Below are 12,500 nucleotides of genomic sequence, written 5' to 3'. Positions count from 1 at the left end.
CACATGACTTCTTGGATTGTTGTGCATGGACAAGGAACGACACCACCTGGAATTCACTTTCTACCAGCTTACTTTTGGGAACTTTTACTGGCCTGAGAGTTGCTGAATGTTCTTGGATCACAAACAACAACAACAACAACAAAGACTTGTCATGCGCACCTTCCTCCCACACAAACAGGAAGTGCACGATGTGCGCTAGCTGCGGAAATGCTAACGCTAGCATGCCCACAGTTAGAATTGGACAACTTCCAAATATAAGTGAATAAGTATGAAATATAATATTATAATATAAGTCTAACACATGACTCTGAGGCGTACGCATGCAAAATTAGCTAAATAAAAGTATTAGCATGTTGCCAGTTAGCATGTGTCAAGTACAAAGTGATATGACGCCACAAAATTAGTTAGTATATGTAAAGAACCAAGGACTCTGGTAAATGTTTGCAAAATTAGCGGAAAAACAGTTAACATGCTCCTTTTATCATGCTAGCATGCTAACAGTTAGCATAAGTCAAGTACGGCGACAGAATTGGCAAGCAAAGTTAGCATGTGCAAGGTACCAAGTTATTTGACTCTGGGGTAAACAGTTGCAAAATTATGAAAAAAGAGTTAGCATGCTGATTTTGTCATGCTAGCATGCCAACAGCTAGCATAAGTCAAGTACCAGGTGATATGACTCTGAGGTGTACGGCGACAGAATTGTCAAAAAGAGTTAGTCAACCACCAAGTTAGATGACTCTGGGGTATACGGTTGCAAAATTAGCACAAAAAAAGTAGCATGCTAATTTTATTATGCTAGCATGCTAACAGTTAACATTCGTCAAGTACCAACTTAGGTGACTCTGGGGTAAACAATTGCAAAATTTGCATGAAAAAGGTAGCATGCTAACATAAAAGTCAGCATGAGTCAAGTAAAAGTAAAAGACAAAGGGAAAATGTTGCAAAATTAGCACAAAAAATAACTTAGCATGCTAATTTTATCACGCTAGCATACTAACAGTTAACATGAGTCAAGTACCGAGTTAGAAGACTCTGGGGTAAACACTTGCAAAAATAGCACAAAAAAAGTTAACATGCAAATTTTATCACATTAGCATGCTAACAGTTAACATGAGTCAAGTATAAAGTTAGATGACTCTAAGGGAAAAGGTTGCAAAATTAGAACAAAAAAAAAGTTAGCATGCTAATTTTATCCCGCTAACATGCTAACAGTTAACATGAGTCAAGTAACAAGTTAGATGATTCTAAGGGAAAAGGTTACAAAATTAACACAATAAAAAGTTAGCATGCCAATTTTATCACGCTAGCATGCTAACAGTTAGCATGAGTCAAGTACCAAGTTAGATGACTCTGGGGTAAACAATTTCAAAATTAGCACAAAAGAAATTAGCATGCTAATTTTATCACGCTAGCATGCTAACAGTTAACCTGAGTCAAGTACCAAGTTAGATGACTCTAAGGGAAAAGGTTGCAAAATTAGAACAAAAAAAACTTAGCATGCTAATTTTATCCCGCTAGCATGCTAACAGTTAACATGAGTCAAGTACCAAGTTAGATGACTCTAAAAGAAAAGGCTGCAAAATTAGAGCAAAAAAAAACTTAGTATGCTAAATTTATCACGTTAACATGCTAACAGTTAACATGAGTCAAGTACCAAGTTAGATGACTCTAAGGGAAAAGGTTGCAAAATTAGCACACAAAAAAAAAAGTTAGCATGCTAATTTTACCCCACTAGCATGCTAACAGTTTACATGAGTCAAGTACCAAGTTAGATTACTCTAAGGGAAAAGGTTGCAAAATTAGCACAAGAAAAAGTTAGCATGCTAATTTTACCCCACTAGCATGCTAACAGTTAACATGAGTGAAGTACCAAGTTAGATGACTCTAAAGGAAAAAGTTGCAGAATTAGAACAAAAATAAACTTAGCGTGCTAATTTTATCCCGCTAGCATGCTAACAGTTAACGTGAGTCAAGTAACAAGTTAGATGATTCTAAGGGAAAAGGTTACAAAATTAACACAATAAAAAGTTAGCATGCCAATTTTATCACGCTAGCATGCTAACAGTTAACATGAGTCAAGTACCAAGTTAGATGACTCTGGGGTAAACAATTTCAAAATTAACAAAAAAAAAAGTTAGCATGCTAATTTTATCCCGCTAGCATGCTAACAGTTAACATGAGTCAAGTACCAAGTTAGACGACTCTAAGGGAAAAGGTTGCAAAATTAGCACACAAAAAAAGTTAGCATGCTAATTTTACCCTGCTAGCATGCTAACAGTTAACATGAGTCAAGTACCAAGTTTGATGACTCTAAGGGAAAAGGTTGCAAAATTAACACAATAAAAAGTTAGCATGCCAATTTTATCACGCTAGCATGCTAACAGTTAGCATGAGCCAAGTACCAAGTTAGATGACTCTGGGGTAAACAATTGCAAAATTAACAAAAAAAAAAGTTAGCATGCTAATTTTATCCCGCTAGCATGCTAACAGTTAACATGAGTCAAGTACCAAGTTAGGTGACTCTAAAAGAAAAGGCTGCAAAATTAAAGCAAAAATAAACTTAGCATGCTAATTTTATCCCGCTAGCATGCTAACAGTTAACATGAGTCAAGTATAAAGTTAGATGACTCTAAGGGAAAAGGTTGCAAAATTAGAACAACAAAAAAAAGTTAGCATGCTAATTTTATCCCGCTAGCATGCTAACAGTTAACATGAGTCAAGTACCAAGTTAGATGACTCTGGGGTAAACAATTGCAAAATTAGCACAAAAAAAATTAGCATGCTAATTTTATCACGCTAGCATGCTAACAGTTAACATGAGTCAAGTACCAAGTTAAACGACTCTAAGGGAAAAGGTTGCAAAATTAGCACAAAAAAAAGTTAGTATGCTAATTTTATCCCGCTAGCATGCTAACAGTTGACATGAGTCAAGTACCAAGTTAAACGACTCTAAGGGAAAAGGTTGCAAAATTAGCACAAAAAAAAGTTAGTATGCTAATTTTATCCCGCTAGCATGCTAACAGTTAACATAAGTCAAGTACCAAGTTAAACGACTCTAAGGGAAAAGGTTGCAAAATTAGCACAAAAAAAAGTTAGTATGCTAATTTTATCCCGCTAGCATGCTAACAGTTAACATAAGTCAAGTACTAAGTTAAACGACTCTAAGAGAAAAGGTTGCAAAATTAGCACAAAAAAAAGTTAGTATGCTAATTTTATCCCGCTAGCATGCTAACAGTTAACATAAGTCAAGTACTAAGTTAAACAACTCTAAGGGAAAAGGTTGCAAAATTAGCACAAAAAAAAGTTAGCATGCTAACAGTTAACATAAGTCAAGTACCAAGTTAAACGACTCTAAGGGAAAAGGTTGCAAAATTAGCACAAAAAAAAGTTAGCATGCTAATTTTACCCCGCTAGCATGCTAACAGTTAACATGAGTCAAGTACCAAGTTAGATGACCCTAAAAGAAAAGGTTGCAAAATTAAAGCAAAAAAAACTTAGCATGCTAAATTTATCACGTTAGCATGCTAACAGTTAACATGAGATAAGATATTCCCCTAAAACTGCACTTTAAAGTAGTCAGTGTGCAGCTTGTGTACCAGCTGCACACTGACTACTCTCAAGGAAAGGTGAGGGCCTTTTCACCTCTGCTCTCTCACCTTTTAGGACGACGCCCCCGTGACCTCCGACCTCCAAGCCACGTCCGGCGGCGCGGGCAGCGGCGGCGAGGAGGAGGAGGGGTCGGCCCAGCCCAAGCGCCTGCACGTCTCCAACATACCCTTCCGCTTCCGGGACCCTGACCTACGCCAGATGTTCGGGGTGAGGACCACCGGGCGTCCTGCCGCCGCCGCCGCCGTCGCCATAACAACCTCTCTCTCTCTCTCTCCCTGGCAGCAATTTGGGAAGATCCTGGACGTGGAGATCATCTTCAACGAGAGGGGGTCAAAGGTCAGTGGGGGGGGGGACTGAGAGGGAACGACGCTGACCAAGGTCTCCAACACGCGCAGGGCTTCGGCTTCGTGACCTTCGAGAGCGCCGCCGAAGCCGACCGGGCCAGGGAAAAACTGAACGGCACCATCGTGGAAGGGAGGAAGATCGAGGCGAGTCGGTTGCCGTGGCGATGGAGCATCCCCTTAAAAAAACCCAGTATTACTCCTGGTGGCAAATGTCTTTTAACATCTTTTTATTTATTCACTTTCTATTCAAAATATGTCCATTTACTAAATTATTACTTTTTATTTTAACATTTTATAACAATCACAGTGATGAGAAAATAGTAATTTGACATAAAAAATACTTTCTTTGGATTAATTTGAATATATGTACTCAAGTAACATTTGAAAAAACGTCATGAAAATGGTGAAAAAAACGGAAATATCTAAAAAAAAAAGATGAATACTTTAATATATTTTAAATATGTCATAAAATGGATTAAAAACAGAGAAAATATAAATAAAAAAAGGTTGAGAAAAAGAGCATATACTTTTGGATTTGGATAAAAAATAGTAATTAACATTTAAAAAAATACTTTCTATTGATTAATTTTCAAATGTACTTTGATATATTTAAAAATATGTCATAAAAATGGTGAAAAAAACAGGGAAATACCAAAAAAAATATTTAATAAAATAACATATTTTTTTGGATCCTTTTAAATGGTAATAAAAAATAAATTAGTATTTATTTAACATTAAAAATGTTTCCTTATAATTAATTTTCTGTTAAGTGAGACGTCAACATTTTTTTTTACCCATGTCATTTAAAAAAAATGTTAACTGAGTTGTTATTTTAAAATGTCATTAAAATAACAGTAATGACAAAATAGTACTTAAAATATGTCATTAAAATAGTAAAAAAAAAAAGAAGATTATGAGCAAAATAGAATATATAAATGGTAATAAAAAATAACATATAACTTATTTTTTTAGATTAATTTTCAATTATACTTTGATATATTTTAAATATGTCATAAAATGGATTAAAAACAGCGAAGATATTTAAAAAAAAAAAGGTTGAGTAATAGAGCATATACTTTTGGATTTGGATAAATGGGAGAAAAATATATAAAATAGTAATTAGCATTTAAAAAATACTTTCTTTGGATTCATTTGAATATATGTACTGATGTAACATTTAAAAAAACGTCATAAAATGGTGAAAAAAACAGTGAAATACAGTATCTTAAAAAAAGATGAAATAAAATAGCATATTTTTCGGATCCTTTTTAAGTGGTAATAAAAAATAAAATAGTATTTATTTAACATTAAAAAGGTTTCTTTATAATTTATTTTGAATTGATATTACCATATTTTTCCGAGTATAAGTCGCACCGGAGTATAAGTCGCACCGGCCGAAAATGCATAATAAAGAAGGAAATAAACATATATAAGTCGCACTGGAGTATAAGTCGCATTTTTTGGGGAAATGTATTTGATAAAAGCCAACAGCAAGAATAGACATTTGAAAGGCAATTTAAAATAAATGAAGAATAGTGAACAACAGGCTGAATAAGTGTACGTTATATGAGGCATAAATAACCAACTGGTATGTTAACGTAACATATTATGGTAAGAGTCATTCAAATAACTATAACATATAGAACATGCTATACAATCTGTCACTCCTAATCACTAAATACCATGAAATCTTATACGTCTAGTCTCTTACGTGAATGAGATCAATAATATTATTTGATATTTTACGCTAATGTGTTCATCATTTCACACATAAGTCGCTCCTGAGTATAAATCGCACCCCCGGCCAAACTATGAAAAAAACTGCGACTTATAGTCCGAAAAATACGGTAAGTTAGACGTCAACATTTTTTTTTACCCATGTAATTTAAAAAAAATGTTAACTAAATTGTTATTTTAAAATGTCATTATAATAACAATAATGACAAAATAGTACTTGATGACTTTCTTTGGATGTGAAATATGTCATTAAAATAGTTTAAAAAAAAGATTATGAGCGAAACAGAATCTATAAATGGTAATAAAATACAACACAAAACTTTTTTTTTTGGATTAATTTTCAATTATACTTTAATATATTCTAAATATGTCATAAAATGGATTAAAAACAGAGAAAATATTTTTAAAAAAAAGGTTGAGTAAAAGAGCATATAATTTTTGGTTTGGATAAATGGGAGAAAAATATATAAAATAGTAATTAACATTTTAGAAAATACTTTCTATTGATTAATTTTCAAATGTACTTTGATATATTTAAAAATACGTCATAAAATGGTTAAAAACAGGAAAATATAGAAAAAGGAGTGAGTAAAATAGCATATTAAAATTAAAAATAGTAATTAACATTTATAAAAATACTTTCTTTTGATACATTTTTAATTGATATCAAGTTGTACTTAAGTAATAATTCAAAATATGTCATAAAAATGGGTAAAAAAAAGCTTATGAGTAAAATAGCATAGACTTCATATTTAATTTTGAAGCTTTTTAAGTAGATTATTGGGAGGTAAATAGTATTTCTTTGTAAAAGTGTTTAAAATGAGACTGAATTTGAAGATGTCCTACTGTGTTGCCTTCATGGTCCTATTGTGTTGCCTTCATGGTCCTATTGTGTTGCATTCATGGTCCTACTGTGTTGCCTTCATGGTCCCTCAGGTGAACAACGCCACGGCGAGGGTGGTCACCAAGAAGCCGCAGACGGCGCTGGTGAGCGGCGACATGTCGGGTAAAGACAATTTTGCCTTCTCGATGCTAAAGAAAGAAAATCAAAAAGCTGTTCTTGCCCGCAGCTTCCGGCTGGAAGATCAACCCGGTCATGGGCGCCATGTACGCACCCGAACTCTACACGGGTCAGTAAACGCAACACGCTGTTTTAACATGACGTACTCCTCACCGTCTTCTGTCCCTCAGTGGCCAGCTTCCCCTACCCCATGGCGGCGCCCGCTCTGGCCTACCGCGGCTCGGCGCTGAGGGGCCGAGGGCGAGCCGTCTACAACGCCATCCGCTCCGCCGCTGCCACGCCCACCGCCGTGCCCGCCTACCCTGGGTGAGTAGAAACATGCTTCAGTAAACAACTTCATTCAAATCCTGTGGATCAAAATGTGTGACATCACATGAAATATTATCTAAACGTCACAATCACTCTCATTTTGTACTTCAACTCTGTCTATAGCCACAATTATGCAACTAAATGTACTTAAACGGTGTCTATATCATCACAAATATGCAACTAAATGTACTTAAACGGTGTCTATATCCTCACAAATATGCAACTAAATGTACTAAAAGTACTTAAACTGTATCTATATCATCACAAATATGCAACTAAAAGTACTTAAACTTTGTCGATATCCACAATCATCACAAATTTGCAACTAAAAGTACTTAAAGTGTATCTATATCCACAATCATCACAAATATGCAACTAAAAGTACTTAAACTGCGTCTAAATCCATAATCATCACAAATATGCAATTAAAAGTACTTAAACAGTATATTATCACAAATATGCAACTAAAAGTACTTAAAGTGTATCTATATTCATAATCATCACAAATATGCAATTAAAAGTACTTAAACAGTATATTATCACAAATATGCAACTAAAAGTACTTAAAGTGTATCTATATCCACAATCATCACAAAGATACAATCTAACACGGATGTGCAACATAAAACAAACTTATTTTGCCACTTAAGTGTCTAAAACGAGTGTGGCCTGACATCAGAGATGGGACCTTTGCGAACGAATCGAGTCTTTTGAACGGGTCCTATTATGGAAAGGTGACTTTTCTTACCTGCTGGTACCTTTTGTGTGTGTTTGTCATCTGCATAAGTACCCAAATATGACATCAAAGCATGGCGGACATAGTGAAATTAAACTTAGCAACATTTGGATTATTACTAATATTTCTATAGTTTGACACACAAAAATAAAAACTAACTATAATAACGAGCCAGTCTTTGAAATGAACATTTCTTCAAGATCCCATAACTCCTTGGCACGTCACTTCCGGTTTCTGCTTATTGACTGAACACTAGCACGTCAAACTACGACCCCTAGTGGCCAAAGGGAATGGTACATGACATTAAATCCAGTACAAATCAATGTTCCCCTTTGAAAATAATAAGAAATCTCACAATTCTCCGGAAAACAACATTTAAACATGCTTTTTAGTAAACAAAAAAAAAAAACTACAACAAAAAGTTTAAAGTTTACACACTGGATTTTTGCACACTGAATTTTTACACAACATTTTTACAGACTGAATTTTAACACACTGACTTTGTACACGCTCAATTTTTACACACTGAATTTCTACGTTAAATTTCGACATACCCATTTTTTACAATACATTTTTACACACTGAATTTTTACACACTAAATCTTTACACACTGAATTATTACACACAAAATATTTTTACATACTGAATTTTTACACACAACATTTTTACAGACTGAATTTTAACACACTGCATTTTTACACACAACATTTTTACAGACTGAATTTCTATGTAAAATTTTTACATACTAATTCTTGACAATACATTTTTACACACTCAATTTTTACACACAAAATATTTTTACACACTGCATTGATAGGCTCCAGCACCCCCGAGACCTCAAGAGGGCCAAGCAGTAGAAAATGGATGGATTTTTTTTACTCTGAATTCTTACAACACTGAATGTTTACACACTACATTTTTACATACTACATTTTTTACACACTGAATTTTTACACACTGGGTTTTTACACACTGAATTTTTACACACTGGGTTTTTACACACTAAATCTTTACACACAGAATTTTTACACACAAAATATTATTACACACTGAATTTTTACACACAACATTTTTACAGACTGAATTTTAACACTGCATTTGTACACACTAAATTTTTACACACTGAATTTCTACGTTAAATTTTTACATACTAATTTTTTACAATAAATGTTTACTACTAAATGTTTACACACTGAATTTTTACACACAAAATATTTTTACACACTGAATTGATAGGCTCCAGCACCCCCGAGACCCCAGAGGGCCAAGCAGTAGAAAATGGATGGATGGGTGGATTTTTTTTACACTGAATTTTTACACACTGAATGTTTACACACTACATTTTTACACACTGGGTTTTTACACACTAAATCTTTAGACACTGAGTTTTTACACACAAAATATTTTTACACACTGAATTTTTACACACAACATTTTTACAGACTGAATTTTAACACACTGCTTTTGTACACACAACATTTTTACACACTGAAATTCTACGTTAAATTTTTTACATACTCATTTTTTACAATAAATTTTTACACTGAATTTTTACACACTAAATCTTTACACACTGAATTTTTACACACTAAATATTTTTACACACTACATTTTTACACACTGAATTTTTACAGACAAAATATTTTTACACACTAAATTTTTACACACTGAATTTTTACACGCTGGGTTTTTACACACCACATTTTTACACACAAAATATTTTTACAGACTACATTTTTACACACTGAATTTTTACACACTGAATTTCCCCCCGATTCTCTGGAAAACAACATTTAAACATGCTTTTTAGTAAAAAACAACAACAACAAAAAGTAAAAAAACAAACTTTTTTTCTAAAAAATTTTCAAAGAAAAAAATGATTTTCAAAGTAAAAGTTGATTTTCAAGACAAAAAAATGTTTTCAAAGGAAAAAATGATTTTCAAGGCAAAAAATTATTTTCAAGGTAAAAGTTGATTTTCATTTTAATAACGAGCCAGCCTTTGAAATGAATGTATCTTTTTGATCCCGTAACTCATTGGCATGAATGTGGTTCCGGACACGTCACTTCCGGTTTCTGCTTATTAACTGAACACTATCACGTCAAACTACGACCCCTAGCGGCTGAACGGAGTAGTACATGACATTAATTCCAGTACAAATCAATGTTCCCTATATGAAAAATAAATACAATTTCACAATTCTCTGGAAAACAACATATAGACATGTTTTTTAGTAAAAAAAAAAAAGTATTTAAAATATAAAACTATATATGTAATATTGCATGGAAGACAAAGGAGCAGCAATTAGATAATAAAGGATGTGAAATACTGTTTGCAGAGTGGTGTACCAGGACGGTCTCTATGGAGCAGAAGTATATGTGAGTAAAGACATTGCTTCCTGTTTAAGGACATATTACTTCCTGTCATGTGACCATGTCCCCCCCCTGCAGGGCGGTTACCCGGCTGCCTACAGGATGGCCCAGTCTGCCGCCTCTGCCACTGCAACCTACAGTGATGGGTAGGCCACTCTAAACACGGCCTATAAACCCTATGGGCTGTAGTCCAGATGTTTTGGAACAATTAGCTCAATTAACTACTAAATTGTACTTTGTTTTTTAATGAAATCTTGCACCAAAGTTAGCACCAATGCGGCGCAACACCATAAAGTTACAGCAGGGCTTTTGTCCAGTGCATGTGTGAGAAATTTCAAGTCTATTGACTTATGGGGACAAAAAATATATTTTAAATATTACATATTTGTAATTAATTCAAACACTTTAAAATATTACTATTATACATTAGTTCATATTATTGTATACATTTATTGTGAGTAAAAAACAGTTTTTAATAATAAATATACAATATATATATATACCGTATACATTAATATATATTATATATATACAATATATATTATATACAATTTACACACATATATACAAACATATTTTATATTGAGATATACAGATACAACAATACCGCGATTATAATGATAATGTGGTAATTTTGTGGTATATGACATTTTTATATCGTTAATTCCCAATATATATATATATATATATATATATCTATATATATCTATATATATATATATATATATATATATATTTATATATATATTTATATATATACACTTATGTATATATATACACACATATATATCTATATATAAACATATATACATATATACATATGGTATATGACATTTTTATATCGTTAATTCCCAATATATAGATATATATATATATATATATATAAATAAATGATAAATGGGTTGTACTTGTATAGCGCTTTTCTACCTTCAAGGTACTCAAAGCGCTTTGACACTACTTCCACATTTACCCATTCACACAAACATTCACACACTGATGGAGATATATATATATATATTTATATATATACACCTATGTATATATATATACACACATATATATCTATATATAAACATATATACATATGTATATATGTATATATATATGTTTATATAAACATATATACATATGTATTAGAGATGCGCGGTTTGCGGACTCAACCGCGGAGTCCGCGGATTATCCGCGGATCGGGCGGATGAAATTAAAAAAAATAAGATTTTATCCGCTCGCGGGTCGGGTCGGGCGGATTAATTAGATTTTTTTTTTGTTTTGTTTTTTTTTGTTGTTTTTTTGCGGGTGGCAGTTAAACATAGTTAAATGTTGTTACCCACATACGAAAAACGAGCAGGCACCTGCAGCATATGCCACAACAGAAGAAGAAAAAAGAAAAGAGATGGACACTTTTACGGAGCGGAGAAGGGACGCCTCGCCGGGGTCCGGGACCGAGGCCCCTTCCCCCGAGAGGGCCCCACCGGGAGCCGTAGCTGAGGCGATCCGCGAGAAGGGCCCGACGCACGTCCAGGGTCACTACCGCGCCCACCGCACCGACACCCCGCCTCGTCCGCTTTCGCCGCGGCCGGCGTCACGCGCAGCAGGTAAGCAGCTTACCTGCCCGCCACCCCCGTGGCCGGGGGCTCGTAACATGGGTCACTCCGCGCGCTCCGCCCGCGCAGCTTACCTGCTTGCCACCCCTGTTGCCGGGGGCGCGTAACAGGGGTCACTCCGCGCACAGTGCGCTCACGAAAGGGGTGGGGCTCACCCTGGTTGATATAGAGAGCAGGACGGTGGCCATGGAATTTCATTTAAGGTTTGTGATAAACCATCAAACTCATTCGTTAAAAGGACTCTATAGTAATATAAAGCGAAATTTTCTGGACATTATCATGCAAGAAAAGTTTATTTTTGGGATCGCGATCACCGCGTAATGATTTTTAAAGGTTGCATTACATTATTAACTGTCCCATGTGATCAGCCAGTGCGATTGGAAGTCCATGCTCAATTATTGCCTCCGTAAATAAAACTTCGGCATTTATCACATCCAAAGAATCTGTTTGGGCGACGAAAAACGTTGAAAGTTTTCCACTTGTATCGCTAGCAACGGCATTAGACTTGTGTTTTTTTGTCCCAACGTGGTCTTTTACATCGCTAATTCCTCCGTGTCCGATCGAAAAATTTTGTCTGCACAAGGTGCAATTCGCGTAGTTTTCACCCTTTTTTTTTTTTTTTTATTAATATTAGATATATAACAACGGGCGGATGGCGGGCGGATGCAGTTTTGATCAAACGTTACATCGGGTGGATGGCGGATGGATGACGACTTTCTGACGCGGTTGCGGATGAGATAAATTGCCTATCCGCGCATCTCTAATAT

The 12,500-nt window shown here is 34.6% G+C and overlaps 1 protein-coding gene across 1 annotated transcript in view; it reads left to right on the top strand.

Moving 5' to 3' along the window:
- rbfox1l (RNA binding fox-1 homolog 1, like) overlaps positions 1-12,500 on the top strand; it is a 34,717-nt gene that overhangs the window by 14,081 nt on the left and 8,136 nt on the right. The window contains exons 3-10 of the mRNA XM_061946039.2: positions 3,664-3,816; positions 3,892-3,945; positions 4,005-4,097; positions 6,627-6,696; positions 6,761-6,820; positions 6,882-7,017; positions 10,096-10,135; positions 10,208-10,275. Of these exons, the coding sequence (XP_061802023.1) occupies positions 3,664-3,816; positions 3,892-3,945; positions 4,005-4,097; positions 6,627-6,696; positions 6,761-6,820; positions 6,882-7,017; positions 10,096-10,135; positions 10,208-10,275 (674 nt within the window). The remainder of the gene's footprint in view (positions 1-3,663; positions 3,817-3,891; positions 3,946-4,004; positions 4,098-6,626; positions 6,697-6,760; positions 6,821-6,881; positions 7,018-10,095; positions 10,136-10,207; positions 10,276-12,500) is intronic.

The sequence above is a fragment of the Nerophis lumbriciformis genome, linkage group LG04, assembly GCF_033978685.3.
Source record: "Nerophis lumbriciformis linkage group LG04, RoL_Nlum_v2.1, whole genome shotgun sequence".
NCBI classification, from domain to species: Eukaryota; Metazoa; Chordata; class Actinopteri; order Syngnathiformes; family Syngnathidae; genus Nerophis; species Nerophis lumbriciformis.
The sequence above is the reverse complement of the archived record's forward strand: the minus strand, read 5'-3'. Positions and strand labels throughout refer to the sequence as shown.